At 39.1% G+C, this 24,541-nt stretch overlaps 2 protein-coding genes across 3 annotated transcripts in view; both read right to left on the bottom strand.

Annotated features, from left to right (window-relative positions):
- CRIP1 (cysteine rich protein 1) overlaps positions 1-24,541 on the bottom strand; it is a 311,632-nt gene that overhangs the window by 31,154 nt on the left and 255,937 nt on the right. The gene's annotated exons all lie outside the window — the stretch shown is intronic.
- CRIP2 (cysteine rich protein 2) overlaps positions 21,927-24,541 on the bottom strand; it is a 258,552-nt gene continuing 255,937 nt past the window's right edge. The window contains exon 8 of the mRNA XM_069103887.1: positions 21,927-22,247. Coding sequence (XP_068959988.1) covers positions 22,225-22,247 — 23 coding nt within the window. The 3' untranslated portion in view covers positions 21,927-22,224. The remainder of the gene's footprint in view (positions 22,248-24,541) is intronic.

Here is a 24,541-nt window from a genome sequence, read left to right as displayed (position 1 = left end):
TTCTTTCTTTCTTTCTTTCTTTCTTTCTTTCTTTCTTTCTTTCTTTCTTTCAACAATTGGGGTTAAGTAACTTGCTCAAGGTTACATGGCCAGTTATTTTTGTGTGGGTGTTAAGTGTCTGAGGCCGGAACCAATCCCAGGTCTCCAGACTCTGGGGCCAGTGCTCTTACTCACTGAACCACCTGGGCTCCCCTCAACACAACAGATCTTTCTTGCTGATCTTCTAAGTTGTCTTTGGCATCTGTGAGCTGAGAGTTCTGGACACTGCCACTGCTGCCCCTGATTCAGTGGCCAAGGCCTACTCTGGATTTTCTGGGATCTGGTCTACACTGGTGCAGCCTGTGCTGGACTGTGTTCCTCTCTTGCCCTGGTGCTACAGACTTTTCCTGCTAAACTTCCAAGTTGTCTTGGGCTGGGAATTTGTTTCACTCCATATTTTTGTATGTTTTGCTTCTTTAGAATTTGTTTAGAGTCATTTTTAAAGGTATTTTGAGGGGTTTAGAGGAGAGCTCAGGTGAGTCCCTGCCATCTTTCCTCTGCTTTCTCATCTGTTCTTTCTCAAGATGTGGATAGCATTTTCTATGACAAGTTTTTTGGAATTGTCTTGAATCATTATATTGCTGAGAAAAACTAAGTTAATAGTAGTTGATCAATGCACAATATTGCTGTTACTATGTACAATGTTTTCCTGGTTCTGTTCACTTCACTTTGCATTAGTTCCTATAAGTCTTTCCAGGTGTTTCTGAAACCTATCTGGTCATCATTTTTATACCACAATAATATTCCATTACATTCATATACCACAACTTATTCAACCATTCCCCAATTGGTGGGCATCCCCTCAATTTTATTATTTCTTTGGGATACAGACCTAGTAGTGGTATTGCTGGATCAAAGGGTATGCACAGTTGGGTTGTCCTTTGGGCATAGCTTGAAATTGCTCTCCACTATTGGATCAGTTCACAACTCTACCTAGTGCACTGGTGTTCCAATTTTCTCACATCCTCTCCAACATTTATCATTTCCCTTTTCTTCATAGTAGCCAATACAATAGGTGTGTGAAGTAGTACCTCAGAGTTGTCTTAATTTGAATTTCTGTAATCAATAGTGATTTAGAGCATTTTTTGATATGACTATGGATAGCTTTAATTTCTTCATCTGAAAACTTCCTATTCAGATCTTTTGGGAATTTATGAATTGTAGAATGACTAGTATTCTTATAAATTTGTCAGTCTCTCTTAAGAGAGATGTCCCTAGAGAGAGAGAGAAAGACTTGGGGAAGCAGATATATAGAGGAGCCATGAAGATAATTCAGCAGGTCCCTACTTTCCAAATTAGTACAGTAGAAACTTAATAGAATTTTTCCCATTGGTGAGATCAGGGATACTCTCTTGTTTGAGCTGAACTATTTTGCTCCCAGTATTTCTGTGTATTGTCTTTCATATTCTAATCTGTTAAGTGTGAGCCAAAGAAAGTAGAATTACTTCTTAAGTTAAATCCCTGAGACTTAAGAACTTTCCTGGGATTTGTGGCTGTAGAAAGTCTGTCAAGAACTATAGTACTATTTTAGAATTATTTTGCCCAAAGGGCAAAGATCTACCAAAGAAAGAGAGAGAAAAAAGAACCCATATGTATAAAAATATTTATGGCAATTCTTTGCATGGTGCCAAAAAATTGGAAATTAAGGGGATGCCTATCATTTGGGGAATGGCTGAACAAATTGTATTATATGATTATAATGGAATACTATTGTACTCTAAAAAATGGTGAAGGAGAGGGGGTGGAGCCAAGATGGTGGAGTAGAAGCACGACCTCCCTGCTGCTCCTGCTTCCACCTTCCCCAATCCATGTAAAAAGGGGACTCTAAACAAACTTTGGAACTGCAGAACCCACAAAATGACACAGGAAAGCTAACCTCCCGCTGAGGACAGCCTGGTAGGCCGGCAAGAATCCAGAGCAGCGCTCTGGGAACTGAGGCCAGCCCCATGCTTAGGCTTTAGCCCCAGGGAAGGCCTGACCAGCTGCCTGCAGGAGGCACTCCAGATCAGCAGCAGCTGTGGCCATTTCCAGAATTATCAACACATAGATGCGAAGGACAAAGTGAGAGGTCAGTGTAGTCTGGACATTGGGACCCAGTAAGTGGGAGTGCATGGATTTTGCCCCCTGGGGCAAGAAGCCGCTGAGATGCCAGCACAGCCAGCCAGCACCACATGGCAGCTTCAGCTCCTGGCCTGCAGAGTGTAGGGAGACCAAGCACCAGTCTGAGGGGTAATCGCTTTTGTGGTAACCTGCTTGGATCTGGATTGCAGTCTAGGGTGGAGGTCCTGAGGTGTGTGTCCAGCTTGCCAGAGCATGTGGAGACCTCAGAGAGGGCACCCATCCAATATCTCTGGCAGCTGAGAAAACCCCAGCGTTTGGGAGGAAAGCTCCCCTATCTGGTGGCAGAGACCTACTATGGCAAAAAGCCCAGGGGTCAAGTGACTGAGAGGCGACATAACCAGGTGAAGGAAACAAAGCAGACAGAACATTCCGACATTAGACTCCTATTTTGGGGATAAAAAGGAGCAAAGCATGGAACAGAAGGAAAACAGTGAAGTCAGAACTCCTGCACCAAAAGCTTCAAAGAAAAATACAAGCTGGTTACAGGCCATAGAGGACCTTAAGAAGCAGATAAGAGAAGTGAAGGAAAAATTGGGAAGAGAAATGAGAACAATGCAAGAAAATTATGAAATGAGAGTCAACAGCCTGACTGAGGAAAATAATACCTTAAAAAACAGACTGACTCAAATGGCAAAAGAGGTTCAAAAAGGCAATGAGGAGAAGAATGCCTTAAAAAGCCAAATTTGCCAGATAGAAAAAGAATCTCAAAAGCTCACTGAGGAGAATCATTGCTTCAGAATTAGATTGGAGCAAATGGAAACTAATGACTTTATGAGAAATCAAGATGCTGTTAAACAGATCCAAACAAATGAAAGAATAGAGGGCAATGTGAAATATCTCATGGGAAAAAGCACTGACTTGGAAAATAGATCCAGGAGAAATAATTTAAAAATTATTGGACTACCTGAAAGCGATGATCAAAATAAGAACCTAGAAATCATCCTCCAGGAAGTTCTCAAAAAAAATTGCCCTGATGTTTTAGTACCAGAGGGCAAAATAGAGGTTGAAAGAATCCACTGATCACCTCCTAAAAAAGATCCCCCCAAAAAAAACTCCTAGGAATATTATAGCAAGGTTCTGGAATTCCCAAATTAAGGAGAGAATTTTACAAGCAGCCAGGAAGAAATAATTTGAATATTGTGGAAACACAATCAGGATAACCCAGGATCTGGCAGCTTCTACACTGAGGGATTGAAGGGCTTGGAATATGATATTCCAGAGGTCAAAGGAGCTGGGATTAAAACCAAGAGTCACCTACCCAGCAAAACTGAGTATCATGTTTCAGGGGAAAATATGGTCATTCAGTGGAATAGAGGACTTTCAAGCATTCTTGCTGAAAAAAAACAGAGTTGAATAGAAAATTTGACATTCAGATACAAGAATCAAGAGAAGCATGAGAAGGTAAACAGGGAAAAGAAATCATAAGGAACTTATCAAAGTTGAACTATTAACATTCCTACATGGAAAAACAATAATTGTAACTTACGAAACTTTTCTCAGTAGTTGAAAGGAATAGAAATATATATGTCTATATATGAGGGTATATGGGCATATGAATACATATATGAATGTGTGTATATATGTTTACAAGTATACATAGATAAAGGGCACAGGTCCAATTTAACAGGAAGGGATGATACTTAAAAGGTGAAATTAAGAGGTGAGAGAAGAATATAATGAGAGGAGATGGGGAGAGACAGATTGGGGTAAACTATCTCATACAGAAGAGGCAAGGGAAAATGGTTACAATGGAGGGGAAGAATAGGAAGGCAAAAGGGAATGGGTCAACCTTATTCCCATTGAATTTGGCTTGAGGAGGGAATGAAATACACACTAAATAGGGTATCTCACCCTCCAGGAGAGTGGGGGGGAAAGGGGATGAGAGGGAGGATGGTGGAAGGGAGGGCAGGCTAGGGGGGAAGGAAGTTGGAAGTACCCACTTTTGAAAAGGGACGTGATCAAAGTAGAGAGTAGAACAAGTGGAAGGTGGGATAGGAGGGAAGGAAATATAGTCAGTCTTTTTTACAGTATATCTACTATGTTGTTGTTTTGCATTAGCCACACATGTACAACCTATACTGAACTGCTTATCTCCCCAGTAAGGGTTGGTGACAAGGAAGGAAGGGAATGAATCTGGAATTCAAAGTTTTAAAATCAAATATTCAAATATATGTGTGTGTGTGTGTGTTGTGTGTGTGTATACTATTATTAATACTATTTTACATGTAATTGGGAAATAAGATATACAGGCACTGGGGCATAGAGATCCACTGGAAAAGTTGAAAGGGGTATGGGAGAAAATATGGGAGAGAGCAGATTGGAGAAGGGGATATCCTGTGGGACTGCTATTTTGGGGCGGTGGGTAGGGGAAAAATGGGGAGAAAATTTGTAACTCAAAATCTGGCAGAAACGAATGATGTAAATCAGAAGTTAATAAAGCATTTGAAAAATAAAAAAAAGAAATTTTAAAGAAATTTTAAAAAAGATAATGAAGGAGATGGTTTTAGAAAAACTTGAGAAAATTTATATCAAGTGATGCAAAGAGAAATTAACAGAACCAGGAAAGCAGAACATTGCACATAGTAACAGCAATATGGTAATGATTCTCAATTGTTAAAAACTTAACTACTCCAATCAATACAATGATCCACAAGAATTCCAAAGGACTTATGATGAAAAATTCATTGAGAGAACTAATTAACTCTGAGTACAGATTGAAGCATATTTTTCCCTTTATTTTTCTTGCTTTTTTTGTAATATGCCTAATATGGAAATGTTTTGCATGACTTCATATGTATAATCGTTATCATATTACTTGCCTTCTCAATGGGTGAAGGAGGGGCTGGAAGGAGAGAGAAAATTTGGAACTCAAAATTTTAAAAATGAATGTGGAAAAAAAATTATATGTGATTTCAATTTCTATTTTATCCTCTGATTCTAGAATACCAGGATAACTTTCATTGATAATTTCTTAGAAGATTATGTCTCAGCTTCCCTTTTGATCATGGTTTTCAGATATTTCAATAATTTTTTAATTATGTCTCCTGGATTTATTTTCTAGGTCAGTTGTTTTTCCAATGAGGCATTTCAGATTGCTTTCTATTTTTCATTCTTTTGATTTTATTTTATGATTTCTTTATTTCTCATAAAGTCATTTGCTCCATTCTACTTTTTAAGGAATTGTTTTCTTCAGTGAGCTTTTGGACCCCCTTTTCCATTTGACTAATTCTACTTTTTAAAACATTCTCATTGACTTTTTTGGACATCTGCCATTTGGTCTAGTTTATTTTTTAAGGTGTTATTTTCTTCAGTATTTTAAATATATATGTATATTTATATATAACATATTTTAATACATATCAATAGCTTTACCAAGCTATTGATTCTTTTTTCATTATTTTCTTGCATCTCTCTCATTTCTCTTCCCAATTTTTCCTCTCCCTCTCTTACTTCATTTTCAAAATCCTTTTTGAATTCTTCCCTGTCCTGAGACCAATTCATATTTTTCTTGGAGGCTTTGGATGTAGGAGCTTTGACTTTGTTGTCTTCTTCTGAGTGTGTGTTTTGATCTTCCTTGTCACCATAGTAACTTTCAAAAGTCAGAGTCGGTTTGTTTGTTTTTTTTTTCGGTTGTTTGCTCATTTCCCCAGCCTATTACTTGCCTTTTTAACTCACTGTTAACATAGGGCTCTGATTCCAGGGTGAAGAGCAAACTTTCCCAAGCTTCAAGGGTTTTTTTAGATTGTTTTCAGATGTACTTCTAGGGACCTATAAGTTTTCAGTTCCTCCAAGGTGGCATGATTTAAGGAGAGGCGTTACTCTTCTCCTGGCCTGTGCTTTGGTCTATGAGTGACCACAAGCCAAGCTCTCTTTTCTGCTCTGGAATTGTAAGGAAGGTCCCACCTCCACTGTGACTGCAAGTTCTGTTATGTCAGTGCTCCTTCTCACCCTAGGACTGCCACCCAGGACACAGATCCAAGTATGGGCAAAGCAACAGAATCCTGCCTCAGTGCCAGCAAAAAGACCCCTGTATCTTCTGATCACTTGTTTGACTCCCTTACCATTTGTGGGCTGAGAGCTTCAGAAGCAGCTGCTGTCACTGCTGCTGCTGACTCAGTCACTCCCAAGCCTTTCTCCTGGTTTACTGTGGCCCAGGCTGTGCTGGCTTGGCCGGTGATTGACTGCATTCCACTCTCAACCAGGTACAATAGGGCTTTTCTGCTGACCTAAGTTGTCTTTGGCATCTGTGGACTGAAAAGTCTGGAAATGACCTCTGCTGCCAATGATTCAGCCCCCTGTGGCTTGCTCTGGGTTTGTTGTGGCTTGTTCTGCACTGGTGCTGCCTGTGCTGGACTGTTCTCCTTTCTCAGCCTGGTACAACAGACCTTTCCTGTCAATATTCCAGGTTATCTTGGTCTGGGAATTTGTTTCACTCCATATTTTTGTGGTTCTGCTACTCTAGAATTTGTTTAGAGTAATTTTTATAAGGTATTTACTAGGGGCAGCTAGGTGGCACAGTGAATAGAGCACCGGCCCTGGAGTCAGGAGTCCCTGAGTTCAAATCCAGCCTCAGACATTTAACACACAAAAAAAAAACTAGCCATGTGACCTTGGGCAAGTCACTTAACCCCAATTGCCCTCCAAAAAGCAAAAAAAAAAAGATATTTACAGGGGTTTAGAGGAGAGCTCAGGTGGGTCCTTGCCTTTACTCTGCCATCTTGGCTCCATCCCCAAGAAGTCAGATCTCCCAGTCTTAACTAATTACATCATGTAATAGTTTGGACTGCCTTCAACGAATGCTAATAGAAAAGCAACTCTCAATTCTGGTCAATTCCTTTTTCACCATCACTACCTCCCAGACTTTCTGTCAGTCAGCCACCTTACAAATATTTATTAAGCAATTATTTTGTAACAGGCTCTATGTTAAGTACTGGGAGTACAAAGAAAGGCAAAAATGGCTCCTGCCTTCGAAGAATTTATATTCTGCTTGGAAGGACATGTAAATTAGTAGGTACATGTAAGATATATACAAAACAAAGGCAGTCTGAGAGGAGAACATTGTACACAGCAGGTGCTTAATAAATGCTTTGATATGAGATTTTGTAATTTCCTTTGCTGAAAAACATTTAAGTTGAAATCATTATTAAAATAGCAACAAAAAAATCCAGTTCATGGATCTTAAAGCAAGGTTGAGAAATTCTACACTGAACTCTTTCATCCCTTTCCACATTCCACCTACGTACCTAGGCTCCATCATACTCTAGCATACCTATGATCATACCCTATCATAGCCTACATATCCTAATCCCCTCAGCCCCAACCACTCCCTCAACTTCATCTATTCCTCACCTATTCTCTGTCCCATTTACTATCAAAGACCTATTGACATCGCTCCAACCCTATCAACTCCCCCAGAAGTGTTTTTGTACATATGTGTGCATATATACATGCCACACGTGTGTATACACACATATACATATATGTTCACAGAATCTCATCTATACTCATCAGCATCTACCACCCCATGTATCCTACTAAAATCAACTGTATTGTTATTACTATAACTGACTTTACAGTAGTCGTTAATTTATGTTATGATCAACAAATAATTCTGTTAAACATGGTGCAAATCTCCAACCAAAATCCCCAAATTTAAACTAAAACCAACTGGTATGAGAGAAAAAGAAAAAAAAACCCACATTTTGTAATGGATAGAGAATTGACATTAAAGTCAATAAATCCTAGATTCAAATTCCATCTCTGATACATACTGGCTATTGGTATATGTAGTCTCCTCACCTGAAAATTCTCTGTATTAATGAAATCACAGATCCAGACCCTGTCCCTATCCCTGTTTAGCGCCTAGGACATTCCTCCCTCAGCACAGGAACTACAGAGAAGATTTAAAAGGTACTGTTACTAGTTAGCAGTACTATACAATTAATTCAAAGCAAGTTACACTTAGGGATCACATATAGAAAACATTTTAAAAGGGATATATGCATGGAAGGGCTACTCACTACTTACTGTATGTTAGCCAATGTGTTTTGGTGACACATCACATGTCTCAACTGTTTCTAACTGGGTATTGTACCTCTGTTGCTACCTGTCTCTTTCTCTCATAGGCTTCTCTACCCTTTGCTATATGTATCATTGCACAAGTTTCATGTTTTTCCCCAGCTACCAACTTTTGGCTCTCATCTTTTTACAGACATGTGCCAGCCATATCAGTTCCAATCTATTAGGTAATGGTGACTAGAAAGGCTCTCTCTGATAAGGCCAGGCTGAAAGCTTTCTAGTCATAGCCAAAATCTATAAGCCATAATAACATCGTTAAAAAATCAGGCAGAGAGTCAGTACTTTAAGATTAAGTCTTTTTCGCTAACCCCCAATGTCTGGTGTTGGAGGCAAGGCACCTAACCACTCCATCCTCCTGATCCACATTCCTACCCTTATTATCTATATCTATAAGCAACAAAACTTCTTAGCTTTGGTGCTATATTTTGGACAGTGAAAAAATCTAATTATCTTTCTACAGTTTGTTATACATTTTGACATGATTAAGTCAAAAAAAACAAAAAACAAAAAAATTTTGTCCAAAGCTCCATTTTTATATGTACAAATGTAATTACCATGTAATTATAATTAATGTGTTTACTATTCTAATTCACCTTGGATCTCTTCATTATGTCTTTTTATATAAATCAATCAATTAATAAACATTTATTAAGCACCTACTATGTGCCAAACATGGTTCCTCGGGATACAGAAAGAGGCAAAGGATGGTTTCTACCCTCAAGGAGCTTGCATTCCAATGAGGAAGACAGCATGCAAACCCATATTGACAAAGACAGCAGGCAAACCCATATTGACAAAGTAAGCTATATATGCAAGATAAATAGGAAATTATTAACAAAGAGAAGTCTCTAGAAGAGGGACTGGGGAAGAATTCTAATAGAGTGTAGAATTTTAGTTCAGACTTAAGGTCAAGGAAGTCGGTAGTCAGAAAGGAGGAGAGCATTCCAGACATGGGAGACAGGCAGAGAAAATGCCTAGATAGGAGATGGGGTGTCATTTGTGGAACAGCCAGGTATCAATGTCACTGGATGGAAGAATACATGTCAAGGAATAAGATGCAAGAAAGGTCAGAGGAGGCTATGTTATGAAGGCCGAACAGAGTATTTTGTATTTTCTTCTGAGTTCAATAGGAAGCCACTGGAGTTTATTGACCCGGGGGGGGAGGGGGCTTGGGAGTGTGTGTGACATGATCAGACCTGTGTTTTAGGAAAATCACTTTAGTGCCTGAATGAAAAATGGATTGGAGTGGGGAGAAACTTGAAGCAACTGTTATTATAACCAGCAGGATGTTGCAATAGTCCAGGTGTGAGATGAGGGCTGTACTAAAGTGGAGAAAAGATGTATTCAAGAGATGTTACAAAGGTGAAGCTGACAGGCCTTGGTAACAGCTGGGATATTAAGACAAGAGTGAGGAATACAGGATGACTCCTGGATTTGGAGCCTAAAGGACTGAGAGAATAGCATGGCCTTCTATAGTAATAGGGAAGGTAACAGGGGGGAAGGGTTTAGGGGGAAAAACAACGAGTTCAGTTTTGGACATATTGAGTTTAAGGTGTCTATTGGACATCCAGTTTGAGATCATTGAAAGGTAATGAGAGATGCGAGATTGGAGGTCAGCAGAGAGACTGGGTCAGAAAAGGTAAATTTGAGAATCATCGACATAGAGATGATAATTAAATCTGTGACAGCAGATGAGATCACAAAATGAAGTAGAATAGAGGGAGAAGAGAAAACCCAGGATAGAACCCTGGACAGCTACAGTTAGAAGACATAATCTGGAATAGGATCCAGCAAAGGAGATACAGGAGTGGTCAGATAGATAAGAGGAAAACCAGGGAAGAGTAGTGTACTAAAAACCTAGATGGAAGACTATCACGGAAGAGAGAGTGATACAGAGTGTCAAAGACTACAAGAAAAATGAGGATTGAGAACAGATCACTGGATTTGTTTGAGAGTGGAAAGGAGGCAATCAGAATTAAGTGACCTGCTCAGGGTCACAAAGCTAGTGTCTGAGGATTTGAACTCAGGTCCCCCTCACTCCAGGATCAGTTGTCTGTGCCACCTAGCTACCCCCTTTTTTGGGGGGTGGCAGGAAGCAACTTGGGTTAAGCGACTTGCCCAGGGCACAGCTAGAGAAAAGGTTATTGGATTTGGCAACTGAGATCATTAATAACTTTGGAGAGAGCAATTTCAGTCGTCAGAAGTCAGATTGTAAGTAATTAAGAAGAGAGTAAGGGAAGGGAAAGTGTAGATTCCTGTTATAAATGGTCTTTTTGAGGTGTTTACTTAAACAGAGAAGAGATACATGACAGTAATTAGGTGAGATGGAAGGATTAAGTGAGGTTGTTTTTTTTTTCAGGATAGGGGAGACATAGACATATATCTGTGTGTCTGTGTATATAAATCTACATACACAAACACATGCACATAGATTTGCACATACATCAATATATTAATTAATTGTAGGTACTTTGAAACAGTTGCTTGGAGATCAGATGATCCAGCTCTAATTCTGAAAGCTATATGTTTCTTACCTTTCACCAAAGTACTCTGAAAAAGATATAACAACCTCTAAGAAGTAGTACACAATATACTGTGCTTTATCTAGAAGATAAACTTCTCCAAGTTTTTACCATATCCTGTGGAAAATAAAAGTGGAAATCCAAAACCAATCCAGAGAAGCATCCTGTCTTATGAAATGCCTGCACTGCCAGACCAGTAGAATGTTGACATTTCAAAGAAACGGTTGCTGAGGGATGACATCAGTGCTCTGCCAGTAGAAGGTTGAGATTTTTAAGCTATGGTTGCTCTGAGATGACAACACCAGCATCAACGGTCAGGAAAAGTTCAGTGATTTCAACTCAATTCAAATCAAATGCATTTATTATTTGACTAATGTGTGACTATGTATACAGAATTGAGGAAAAGAGTGAGGATCTGGATTCAGTTATCATTCATTATTTGCATGTCTTCATGTATACACATTCACCAACACACACACATATATGAACACTCATTAATATTTAACCATTTATATATATATTTATTATTTACCTATACTGTACATACACACTTAAACTCACACAATAACTCATTCATGTGTACAAGTATCTATATTTGTACTTAACGCATACAAGTCCTTACAGATAGGAATAAAATTATTTAGTGATGTATTTATCTGTGTATGCGTCTCTATTCTATATAAGTGTACATGTATACGTATTTGTGTTGATATATCTGTGTGTTGGTGTATATGCATCTATATACTTACGCATATACATAGATACTCACTTATATCAATATATATGTATATATATATTAATTATATGTACTTTGAAACAGTTGCTGGGAGATCAGATGATCCAACTGTAATTTTGAAAACTATATGTCTCTTACCTTTCACCAAAGTACTCTAAAGAAGATATAACAACCTCTATAATATGATTGTGTAATATGATTATATATATATAATATATAATTATATAATATAATATACTGTGCTTTATCTAGAAGATAAACTTTGCCAAGTTTTTACCATATCCTGTAGAAAATAAAAGTGGAAATCCAAAACCAATCCAGAGAAGCATCCTGTGTCCTAGGAAATGCCTGTGCTGCTAGGCCAGTAGAATGTTGACATTTCAAAGTAATGGTTGCTGAGGATCTGGATTCAGTTTTCATTAACTATTTGCATGTTTTCATGTATACACACTCACAAACACACACACACATATGAATCCTCATAAATTTTTAAACATTTATGTATGTATTTTTATTTTCCTATTTTGTGCATATACACTTCAATAATCACAATCACTCTTTCATATATACAAGTATGTATATTTGCAATTATACATACAGGTCTGTACCTGCAAGTATATAATTATTTACATATGGATTTCTATTTCTGTCTATGTGTATATTCTATATAAGTGTACATGTGTATATATATATGGGTGATATATGTGTGTCTGTATGTATAAATCTATATACATACACATAGATATTCACATACATCAATATATACATTAATTGTAGGTACTTTGAAACAGTTGCTTGGTGATCCAATGATCCAGCTCTAATTTTGAAAGCTATATGTCCGGTACCTATTGTAATGGTAATGGGGATTTGAAGATCTTCCCTGCTCCTTGTAATGGAAAGCAAACAAGTACTTAGTGCCTTGTTTCAGTTGAGCCTCGCCCTTGATTATATCAAGTCTTTGTTAAGAAACAGAACTTGTGAAACCCACAGTGGGAGGAACTTTCTGGAGCAAATAGGAAGGGGCAGAACAGAGAGGAGTTAATGACCAGAATAAAAAGCTGAGCACAAGCTGAGAGAGAGCCAGAACTGCTAGGAGCAAGCAGTGTAGAAGCTGAGCAGCTACTGTGAGTGAGAGAGGCATTCTTGCTTGAGGGAGCCTGTTTTATTTTGAGGGTCTGACAGAGGGAAGGTTTGGAAGGCCTTGGGAATGTTGGTGGTCACTGCATTGGTTATATGTACCAGCTTTATGGTTACTGTGATGAATTTGACTTTCTGGTTTTGGGATTCAGTTTTCTGGTATTTGAATAAATGCTTTGGTTCTGCCCTCCATGAGGAGAGTCTGTTACATTTTGTGATTCACAACTATACCAGTATATTCATAGCTACCGTGGGCACTATGAATATTGCATTGGTTTTATACCAATTCTGCTTTTTAAGGCACTCTTCTTCTCATTGGCTTTTTATATTTCTTTTATCATTTGGCCTAGTCTGCTTTTTAAAGTGTTATTTTCTTCAGTATTTTGGGGGACCCCCTTCCCAAACTGTTGATTCTTTTTTTCATTATTTTCTTGCATCACTCTTATGTCTCTTCCCAATGTTTTCTCTACCACTCATATTTGGTTTTTAGAATATTTTTGAGCTCTTCCATGACCTGAGACCAATTAATATTTTACTTTGAGCTTTAGGCATAGGAGCTTTGTTATCTTCTTCTGAGTGTGTGTTTTGATCTTCCATATCACTATAGTAACTCTCTATGGCCAGAATTTTTTCCTGTTTGCTCATTTTCCCAGCCTATAATTTGACTTTTAACTCTTTGTTAAAATAGGGCTCTGCTTTCAGTGTGGAGGGTACACTGTCCCAAGCTTCAAGAGTTTTATGCAATTGTTTTCAGAAATACTTCCAGGGACCTGTAAGTTTTCAGTTCTTCCTAAGTGATTCAATCTAAGGAGAGGTGATTGCTACTCTTCTGGCCTGTGCTCTGGTCTGTGAGTGACTACAAGCCTTCTCTTCTCTTCTCCCAGGACTGGAACCCAGATCAAAGTATGGGCAAAGCAGCAGAGTCCTGCCTCAGTGCTAGCAAAGAGATCCCTATAATATCCTTCTGATCATCTTCTGATTGTTTGACCCTCTTGCCATCTGTGGACAGAGAGCTCTGGAAGTAGCTACTATCATTGCTAAGTCAGTGGTTCCCAAGGCCTATTCCTGGTTTGCTGGGATTAGGGCTGTGCTGGCTCAGTCTGCACTAGACTACACTCCACTCTCAACTAGGTACAACAGACCTTTCCTGCTGACTTTCTAAGTTATCTTTGGTGTCTGTGGGCTGAGAGGTTTGGAAACCGCCCCAGCTGCCACTGATTCAGTCACCCAGGGACCTGCTCCTGGTTTGTTGGGGCCCACTCTGCACTGGCATGGCTTGTGCTGGACTGTGTTCCTCTGTCACCCTGGTGCAACAGACCTTTCCTGCTGACCTTCTAAGTGGTCTTAGGCTGGAAAATTGTTTCATTTTGTCTTTTTGTGGGTTCTGCTGATCTCAGATTTGTTTAGAGTCACTATTTAAAGGTATTTGAATGGGTTTGGGGGAGAGATCAGGAGAGTCTCTGCCTTTACTCTGCCATCTTGGCTTCACCTCAACATTAATTTTTTTTTTTTGCTTTTTGGAGGGCAATTGGAGTTAAGTGACTTGCCCAAGGTCATATGGCTAGTTTCTATGTTAAGTGTCTGAGGTTAGATTTGAACTCAGGTCCTCCTGACTCCAGGGCCGGTGCTCTATTCACTGCTCCACCTAGCCACCCCATCTGACTTCATTTTTTACCCAAGGGAAAGGAAAGGAAAACCTTGAACCCAGTTTAATTCTACCTTTTGGCAAGTTTTTTTTAAAGTTATTAATAAGTCAAAACCATTAGATTCTTTTTATCATTCCACACCCCCAGCCCCAACCAGGAGAAAGCCAGGAATTTTTGGACCAGAGCTCACACACCATACTCTGGATATTAACCCAAACACTGTTCCTCCTTTCTGATGCTCCCTGTTTACAAATAAAGCAACACACAGACTGACAGTAGTTAGTTTGATTGGATTTAATTATCTGACAAAAAAAAATTCAATCTATTGAAACAGAAATTTAAAAAGTAACTACAGAAAAAATAAGCTTTGTGATCCACTTGCCCTACTCTGGCAGAAAGGAGGAAAGAAGCGAAAACCATACTTCACAGTCTGGAGCCTATTCTTCCAATAGAAAATCTGTACCCCTGCCCCTGAAAGTGAGGACAGCTGTAGAGGGATGAGGGAGCACCCATTCCTTAGTCCCAAATCTCCTGCTCCAGGGTCCATTGCATTTCTTTGTTCACAAAAATATGAACACCGTCACTAGCTTTGCTGTAACAGCCAGCTGCTCATATTGTTGTTTCAGTATTTGGTTAAAAAAAAAATCCCAGTGTGGATTATTTGTCTCACTGCTTACACTCTTGAAGCTGTGCCTAGGTCAGAGCCTCATTTGGAACAAGAAGAGGAAGGAGATTAGACTGCCTCTCCCTGAAACCCATACAACTGGGCTCATTGCCCACAACACTCCCTAACCACAGGAGTCTCTCTTAAAAGCCATTTACGTAAACAGCCATCAAAAAAGCACAAATATTCAAATTTATAAACAAGATTAATAAAACTAATACACAAAACCATAAATTGATTTTTATAATTTTCTTTTTTTAATGTGTATATTGACTTTAATAAAGTGGTTTGCCTCCATATCCCTCTGAATTTTTTTTGCCATTTTCTACATATTTTTCTAGATTTCCTAGGTATTACTATTAGTGTAGTGAATACTGCAAAATTTCCTCTTTGCAATGAATTAAGCTGGGAGGAATGCTGTATTTTCCCTGCCCGTTAACTCCACCTCATGTTGTTTTCCAGACCCAGCTATCCAGCGATGGTATGGGAAGGGAATGGTTTTTTTGTTTTGGTTTGGGGTTTTTTTTTTTGCCAGTCTCATGATCTTGAGAAGTTAGTGGGGGGAGGAGGAAGGAGCAAAGTTAATAGGTCCAGAAGAAGCATCTGAGAATAAAATTATGTACCACATAGCCAGGATGAGGTGAGAGACTTGCAGAGCTGTGGTAGAGTTCCATGTTGGGTACTTGGGTCGCATCAATCACAAATAAGTCCCAGGATGAGTATCTGGGAGCCCTAGGGGTGGGAGTGGTAGAAAAAGACAGAAGAAGGACAAATAACCACGACCTCCCCATCAGTTTGCTTAGCTGATGCAGTAGCTACAGCATCCAGGGATGGACTCTGGGGAGCTTACTTCTGGGAGAATCATGAAGTGACTTGGAGAGACTGGATCATGTGTAGATATTGTGATTGGTTCTATTTAGCCAACCACATGTTCGGGAGGAACCTTTCTCAATTGGCCACAAGTCTGGAATTGTTGGGATTTTCAAAAATATCTGAGTCAGCTGACTCTTTTTGATTTCATTTGCACAAAATTCAGTGAGAGATCATACTATAAAGGGAGAGGGTTCTCTTTATGACTCCCAAGTCCTTACTTAGCCTCTAAGTTTAATCTTTTCCATTTTAGGTAGAAGGAATGGAGTCTCTGCAACCTTATGAGTTTGAAGAATCTGTAGGCTACCTCAGGGCTCTGTCATTCTAGACTGGATTTTTCAGCCAACCAAGCATAGATGCCCCAAGGAGCTAGGCCTATGCCCGTGAAGGCTGAGACAAGGACTTATCTGGCATCAGTGCTGCTTTTGGATGTAAACTTGGTGGGACCAATGTTATGTAGAAACTGAAATAAATTTTGAACCTACTCCCCCAGAGAGTAGTAGAGAAGAAAGTATGTCTCCTACAGATGTTAGGGGTAGGGGGAGGAAGTAAATTTGTTCTTGCTACATTTTAAAAGTAAATACATTTTTGTAAAAGCTAATCAATTTTAAAATTCAATTTCATTTTATTTTCAGTTCTGAATTCCTTTCTTCCTCCACCCCAGACCCATTGAGAATGCCAAAAAAACCCCTAACCCACCAAAATTCTTTATAAATACATACATTGAATTTCAAGGAAAACAAATTCCTGTGTTAGCCATTTCAAAAAAAAAATTTACATGTAGTTCAATTTGCACTCTGAGTCCACCATCACCTCTGCACTCAAAGGCAGTTAGATGGCAAGGTATATATAGTACTGGGCCTAGAGTCAGGAAGACCTGAGTTCAAATTCAGCCTCAGACATTTATTCTCTGTAAGTAGGTAAATCACTTAATCTCTGTTTGCCTCAGTTTTCCCAACAGTAAAATGGGGGTAATAATAACACCTATATCTCAGAGTGGTTGTTAGGAGCAAATGAAATAATATTTATAAAATACTTAGAATAGTACCTGGCACCTAGTAGATGCTATATGTAAATGCTAGCTATTTTTACATCTCTATCCAGATGTGAATAACTTTTTCATCAGGAGTGTTCTGGTATTGTAGTTGATCATTGTGTTGATTAGGGTTCCTACATCTTTCAAAGTTGTTTGTCTATACAATGTTATTATTGTAGAAAATGTTCTCCTAATTCTGCTCACTATACTCTGCATCAAAGTCATACAAGTCTTCCTGGTTTCTCCGAAACCATCCTCTTCATGATTTCTTACAATGCAATAGTAATTCTATCACATTCATATACCATAATTTATTCTGCTATTCTCCACTTGTTGGGCACCTTCTCTCTCCAGTTTCCAGTTTTGGGTCACCATGATAAAAGCTGGCATAAATATTTTTGGTCATATGAGTCCTTTATCTCTTTCTTTGACCTCTTTGTAGTATAGACCTTGATAACATATCTCTGAGTTAAAGGGGATATTTAGTTTAAAAAAGCTAAAAAGGGGTTAGTGTCCAGTTTTCCCAGATTCCCTCCAACATCTGTTTCCCTTTTTTGTCATGTTAGCCACTTTGATAGGTGTGAGGCTGTATCTCAGTTGTTTTAATTTGCATTTATTTTGATCAGTAGTGATTTAGAGCATTTTTTATATGACATAGATAGCTTTAATTTCTTTGTCTGAAAACTGCCTATGCATAATCTTTAACCATTTATCAATTGGGGAATGACATATTTTTATAAATTTGAAAAAAATAAATAAATTTGAAATAGTTCTCTATATATCTGAGAAATGAGACCTTTATCAGAGCTACTTGTTGCAAAAATTTCCCCTAGTTTTCTGATTTCCTTATAATGTTGGTTGCGTTGGTTTTGTTTGTGGAAAAAGTTTTTAATTTAATATAATCAAAATTATCTATTTTACAATTTGTAATGTTCTCTGTATCTTCTTTGGTCCTAAATTCTTCCCTTATCCATAAATCTGACATAAATCCATTCTCTTAATTTGTTTATGGTATCATCCTTCATGTGTAAATCATGTACCCATTTTGACTTTATCTTTGCATATGGTGTGAGATGTTGGTCTTTACCTGCTTTCTGTCATACTGTTTTCCAGGATTGGGTGGGGAGGGGTTATATTTATTTATTTATTTTTACTTTTCAACATTCATTTTCACAAGATTTTGAGTTCCAAATTTTAGGCCCTTCTCTCCCTTACCCCCCACCCCAAGATGGCAAGCATACTGATAACCTCTCCTCTACCCCCTCCCACTCCCGTCTGCCCTCTCTTCTATGCTCCCATTCCCCTTTGGCCCCTTCCCTCTTACTTTCTTGTAGGACAAGATGGATTTCTATACTCTGTATGCCTGTATATCTTATTTCCCAGTTGCATGTAAAAACACATTTTTAACATTTGTCTTTAAAACTTTGAGTTCCAGATTCTCTCCCTTCTTTCCTCCTCACCCAACCACATTGAGAAGACAAGCAACTCAATATAGGTTATACATGTGTAGTTATGCAAAACATTTCCATAGTAGTCACTAACTATATTTCCCTCTATCCTATCCCCCCACCACTTATTCTATTTTCTACTTTGACTGTCCCTTTTCTAACTACCCTCTCCCCCAATCTGCCCTCCCTTCTTTCATCCCCCTCTTATCCCCTTTGCCCCTTCTTTCCTGTAGAGTAAGATACCCAATTGAGTGTGTATGTTATTCCCTCCTAAGCCAAATCCAATGAGAATAAGGTTGATTCATTCCCATTCACCTTCATGCTCTTTCCCTCCATTGTAACAGCTTTGTCTCGCCTCTTTTATGTGAGATAAATTACCCTATTCTATCCCTCCCTATCTCCTTCTCCCAGTATATTCCTCTCTCACTTCTTTTTTTTTTATTTTATTTATTTTTAGTTTTCAACATTCATTTCCACAAGATTTTGAGTTATAGTTTTTTCTCCCTGTCTTTCCCCTACCCTCAACCCAAAATAGCAAGCCTACTGAATACCCCTTCCCCCAATCTGTTCTCCCTTATATCCTGCCCCATCCGCCCCCTTACTTTCTAGTAGGGCAAGATGGATTTCTATACCCCAGTGCCTGTATATCTTATATCCCAGTTCCATGTAAAAAAAAAAATTTTTTTTAAACATTTGTTTTTAAAACTTTGAGTTCCAGAATTTTTTCCTTCTTCCATCCTCACCCGCCCCCACTGGGAAGATAAGCAATTCCATATAGGTTATACACGTGTACTTACCCAAATCATTTCCATAGTGGTTATATTGTGAAAGACTAAGTATATTTCCCTCCATCCTATCCTGCCCCCGACTTACTCTATTTTCTCTTTTGACCCTATCCCTTTTCAAAAATGTTTGCTTCTAACTACCCTTTCCCCCAATCTGCCTTCCATTCTATCATCCCCCTTCTTATCCCCTACCCCCTTATTTTCCTGTAGGGCAAGATACCCAATTGAATGTGTATGTTATTCCCTCTTTAAGCCAAATTCAATGAAAATAAGGTTGTCCCATTCCCTTTCACCTTCCTGCTCTTCCCCTCCATTGTAACAGTTTTCTCTTACCTCTTTTATATGAGATAATTTACCTTAATCTATCTCTCCCTTTCTCTTTCTCCCAATAAATTTCTCTCTCACCTCTTAATTTTATTTTTTAGATATCATCTCTTCATATTCAAATCATCCTGTGACCTCTGTCTATATATATATGAACATACATATGCCCATACTCACATATATATTTATATACACATACACCCTCCTATACATATATATGTATGTATATATAGACATATACATTCCCTTCAGCTATCCTCATACTGAGAAAAGTCTTGTGAGTTACAATGATCATTTTTCCATGTAGGAATGCAAATAGTTCAATTTTAATAAGTTCCTTATGATTTCTTTTTCCTGTTTGCCTTCTCATGCTTCTCTTACTTCTTGTATTTGAAAGTCAGATTTTCTGTTCAGCTCTGGCTTTTTTCATCAAGAATGCTTGAAAATTCTCTATTTCATGGAATGACTGTATTTTCCTCTGTAGCATTATACTCAGTTTTGCTGGATAGATGATTCTTGGTTTTGGTCCTAGCTCCTTTGACCTCAGGATATCATATTCCAAGCTCTTCAATCCCTTAATGTAGAAACTGCTAGGTCTTGTGTTATCCTGATTGTGTTTCCACAGTACTCAAATTGTTTATTCCTGACTGCTTGCAGTATTTTCTCCTTAACCGGGGAACTCTGGAATTTGGCTATAATATTCTTAGGAGTTTTGTTTTTGGGATCTTTTTCAAGAATCAGTCAGTGAATTCTTTCAATTTCTATTTTGCCCTCTGGTTCTAGAATATCAGGGCAATTTTCCTTGAGAATTTCTTGAAAGATGGTGTTTAGGCTCTTTTTTTGATCATGGCTTTCAGGTAGTCCAATAATTTTTAAATTATCTCTCCTGAATCTGTTTTCCTGTTCAGTGGTTTTCCCAATGAGATATTTCACATTGCCTTCTATTTTTTCATTTGTTTGGATCTGTTTTATAGTAACTTGATTTCTCATAAAGTCATTAGTTTCTAATTGCTTCATTCTAATTTTGAAGGAGTTATTCTCTTCAGTGAGTTTTTGAAATTCCTTTTCCATCTGGCAAATTCAGCTTTTTAAGGCATTCTTCTCCTCACTGGGTTTTTGGGCCTCTTTTTGCCATTTGAGTTAGTCTATTTTTTAGGGTGTTATTTTCTTCAGTGTATTTTTGGGTCTTCTTTAGCAGGCTGTTGACTCGTTTTTCATGTTTTTCTTGCATCATTCTCATTTCCCTTCCCAATTTTTCCTCCACTTTGATTTTCAAAAACCTTCTTGAGTTCTTGCATGGTCTGTAACCAGTTCATATTTTTCTTGGATGTTTTTGATACAGGAGTTCTGACTTCACCGTCTTCCTCCTGCTCCATGCCTTGAACCTTTTTGTCCCCCAAAAAAGGATTCTTTGGTCTGATTGTGCTTGCTCATCTTACCAATCACTTGACTTTTGAGCTCTTTGCCATGGTAGAACTCTGCTTCTGGAATGGAGAGAGCTTTGTTCCAAATCACTGGGGTTTTCGCAGCTGCCAGAGCTATTAGCAGGGCACCCTCTCTACAGTCTCTACCAACTCTGGCTCACTGGTCACACACTCCAGGACCACCACCTAAGACTGCAATCCAGATCCAAGCAGGCTAAAGCAAGATAAGCAGGGAAGCTTCCTGCGGGCTCTGCTCCACCCTTTGGCAAATTCCCTCCATCACAGGCTTCATGTGATTACCTTCAGCCTATTAGGGGGCAGAGAGTATCTTCACAGCAGGGGAGGTCTTCAAACTCTCCCGTAGGTCTATTAAGGGTCAGGGAAGATCTTCAAATTCCCATTCCCATTACAATGAGTTGGAAGTGATCTCAGAAGTCCAACCTATATATAAACAAATTGAGTCAGCAGCCATTTAACTAAGCACCTACTATGTGCCAGGCACTGTGCCAAGGGCTGGAGATACAAAGAAAAGCAGAAGATAGCCCCTGCTGACAACGCCTAAAAGTCCAATGAGGGCAGCAACATGCAGACAAGTCAGAGACAGGCACGCGGGAGATGAGCGACCGAGGGAGGTATAGTCACGGAGGGAGGATCGGGAGATGTTTCTTGTAGATGGTGGGATTTCAGGTAGGGTTTGAAGGAAGCCAGGAAGCAGAGATGAACAGGCAGTGAAAAATGGTTATGAGGTGGTTGTCATGTGTGAGGAACAGCCAACAGCCCAGAATCAACCGATGGGAAAATATGTGGGTGGGGCGGCTAGATGGCGCAGTGAATAGAGCACCAGCCCTGCAGTCCGGGGGACCTCAGCTCAAATTCAGCCTCAGACACTTAACACAAAAAGCTAGCCGTGTGACTTTGGGCAAGTCACTTAAGCCGAATTGCCCTACCTTACCCCCTCCAAAAAAGCAAAAACAAACACACCAAAAAAAACATATATATATATATATATATATGTGTGTGTGTGTGTGTGTGTGTGTGTGTTTATATATGTATATAGACTGTTTCTATGAATAACTTCAAGATTCTGATCACATAATATCGTGAACTTTCTATTTATTCAGCAATAAAATAAAGCAAAACATTCACAACAATATAACACAACAAGTTATAACTGAAGTGGCCACACAGTCTTTAAAAAAACATATCATTCAGTAAGTCACAATCTCATCAATCAGTATGGAGTACCCAAGTAAAAGTTTTCTCTCATCTTGGCTCCAGGTTGATTTCCAAACTCTGTGGCTCTTCTTCTACACTCCCAGCTCTTGCCTGGATTCGCCGGAGTCTTGGCTGGATTCACAGGTAGACAGCTCTCTGATCACAGCTCCAGTCCAGTCCTAGCCCTTCGCAGTTTCTGTTTCTAAGAAGACAAAGCTTAACAGAACTACAATATTTACACACATTAGGCTTAAGAGAGCTACAACAATATTTACACACATTGCCAGCACTATCATCTCAATTCACTTTCTGTCTGACAAAGTAACACAAACGAACAAATAAAGCTTCTGTCTGAGAAATCAAACACAAATCAGCAGTAAAGTCCCAGGACTTCTGTAAACTGCAGTAAAGCCCTCTTTCAAGACTTCTATAAACAACAGTAAAGTCCTCTTTCAGGACTTCTGTCTAAAAACAACAGACAAGACTTTTGCCTGACAGACCAACAGACAGAGTGCTACCGAGTGCTGAAATCACAAGCATTCCCGTTCTCAGTTCTGCTTGGTCCCAGCTGGTGCTTGAGCTTTCACCTGCTCTGCTCCTTCCTGTTCTACCCTTCCTGTTTCATCCTTCCTGTTCCACTCTTTTGGCAAGTTCCTCCCATAGTGGGCTCCAGGTGATGACTTTAGGCCTGTTGAGGGCAGGGAAGGTCTCCAAACTCCCTTAGACCTATTAAGGGCAGTATAATGTATACTGTTTCCAACAAAGACTTGATATAATCACAGGTGGGGCTCAAAGGCACTTGAATAACTGAAACAAGGAGCAAAGTACTACTTTGCTTGCCATTACAGAAGGGGCCAAGTTTGAACACCAAACAGAGGATTTTATAGATTTTTATATTTAAATCCTTGATGTCATAGGGAGCCACTGAAGTTGATTGAATGGTGGGGGGGTAACATGATCAGACATGTGCTTTAGGAAAATCAATTTGATATCTGAGTGGGGGATGGCTAGGCATGGGGAAAGAGTTGAGGAAGGAGGGACTAACCAGCAGGCTATTGTAATAGTCCAGACATGAGACCACCATGAGGGTAGTGGCAGTGTCAGAAAAGAGAAGGGGACACATATGAGAGATGTTATGATTATACAATCAACTTTCTTGGATTTAGCAACTGATTGACAAAGAAATGAATTCCTACTTCACCCAACAAGGAGTTCAGCATCTGCTAGACTACCAAGGAAAGAAATTAGAGAAAGAATTTCTTGTTTTCCTATTCCACTTTTGGATAGCTGTAATTGTAGGAAGTTTTCCTGACCTCAAGCCTTAATTGGCCTTTTGCAACTTCCACCCATTGTTCTTTGACTGCCCTCTATTGCCAAGCAGGAGTCAAATCAACAGGGATTTATTAAGTACCTATTATGTTTCAGGCACTGTGCTGAGGGTTGGGGGGAAAACCAAATAAACAGAAAAAAGTTGTCCCTGCTCTCAAGGAAATCCCAGTCTAATGGAGAAGACAACATACAAACAACTGTGTGCAAATACTGTATATACAAGATAAATTGGAGACATCAAATTAAATACCCCATCCACATAACAATTTTTAAATTTTGACCTGAGTCTTCCCTTTTCCCGGCTAAATGTTTACTGTTCCTTCAGATGATCCTATTTGACATGAACTCAAGACACTTAATCATCCTGATTCCCTTCTTCTAGACACTCTCTAACTTATCAATATCCTACTTAAATTGTGGTTATCTTTCTCAGTCTTCTTTGCTGGATCCTTATCCAAATCACCTTCTCTACAGATGTCCCTAAGGTTTCCTTAGGTCTTCTCTTCTACCTCTATACTATTTCACTTGGTGATCTCATCAGCTACCAATGGATTTAATTGCCATCTCTGTGCTGATGATTCTCAAGGCTACCTGTCCTGTCTTAACTTCTTTGCTGATCTCCCTTTTGGCATCTCCAATTGCCAGACAGCTCAAACCTGATATCCAGTAGATATCTTAAACTAAACATATCCAAAACAGAGCTCATTTTCTTTCTCCCTAATCCCTCCCCACCTTCCCTTACTGTAGAGGGTAACACCACCCTTCCAGTCCCTTAAACTCACATCCTAAGAATTATCCTCAATTGTCAATTTCATCTCTTCAACATCTTTCAAACATGTCCCATTGTCTCCTCTGACAATAGCCATCACTCAAGCGCAGGTCCTGGACTACTACAATAGCCTGTTGGTGGGTCTACCTGTTTTAAATCTCTCCCCATTCCAATGTGACCCCAAAAGTCTAATCCACAACAAAAGTAACTGGGGCAGATCTCCAAACATGAACAATCAATTTATTAGGGATACTAGTAGTCCCTAATCAATTGGACCCAAGACCCTCTGCTGTCAAGGATCCCTTCTGCCCAAGGGTTGCAAATATTTATAGAGAATTAGTAAAAATAGAATGAGGCAGTACAAATCTTCATTTGGTCAGTAACAAGAGGGGTTCATC

Source organism: Petaurus breviceps, unplaced genomic scaffold (genome assembly GCF_028583685.1).
Source record: "Petaurus breviceps papuanus isolate PSGF00001 unplaced genomic scaffold, PetGlider_PUasm1.0 64, whole genome shotgun sequence".
Lineage (NCBI taxonomy): Eukaryota > Metazoa > Chordata > Mammalia > Diprotodontia > Petauridae > Petaurus > Petaurus breviceps.
This window is presented reverse-complemented; position numbering and strand designations above follow the sequence as displayed.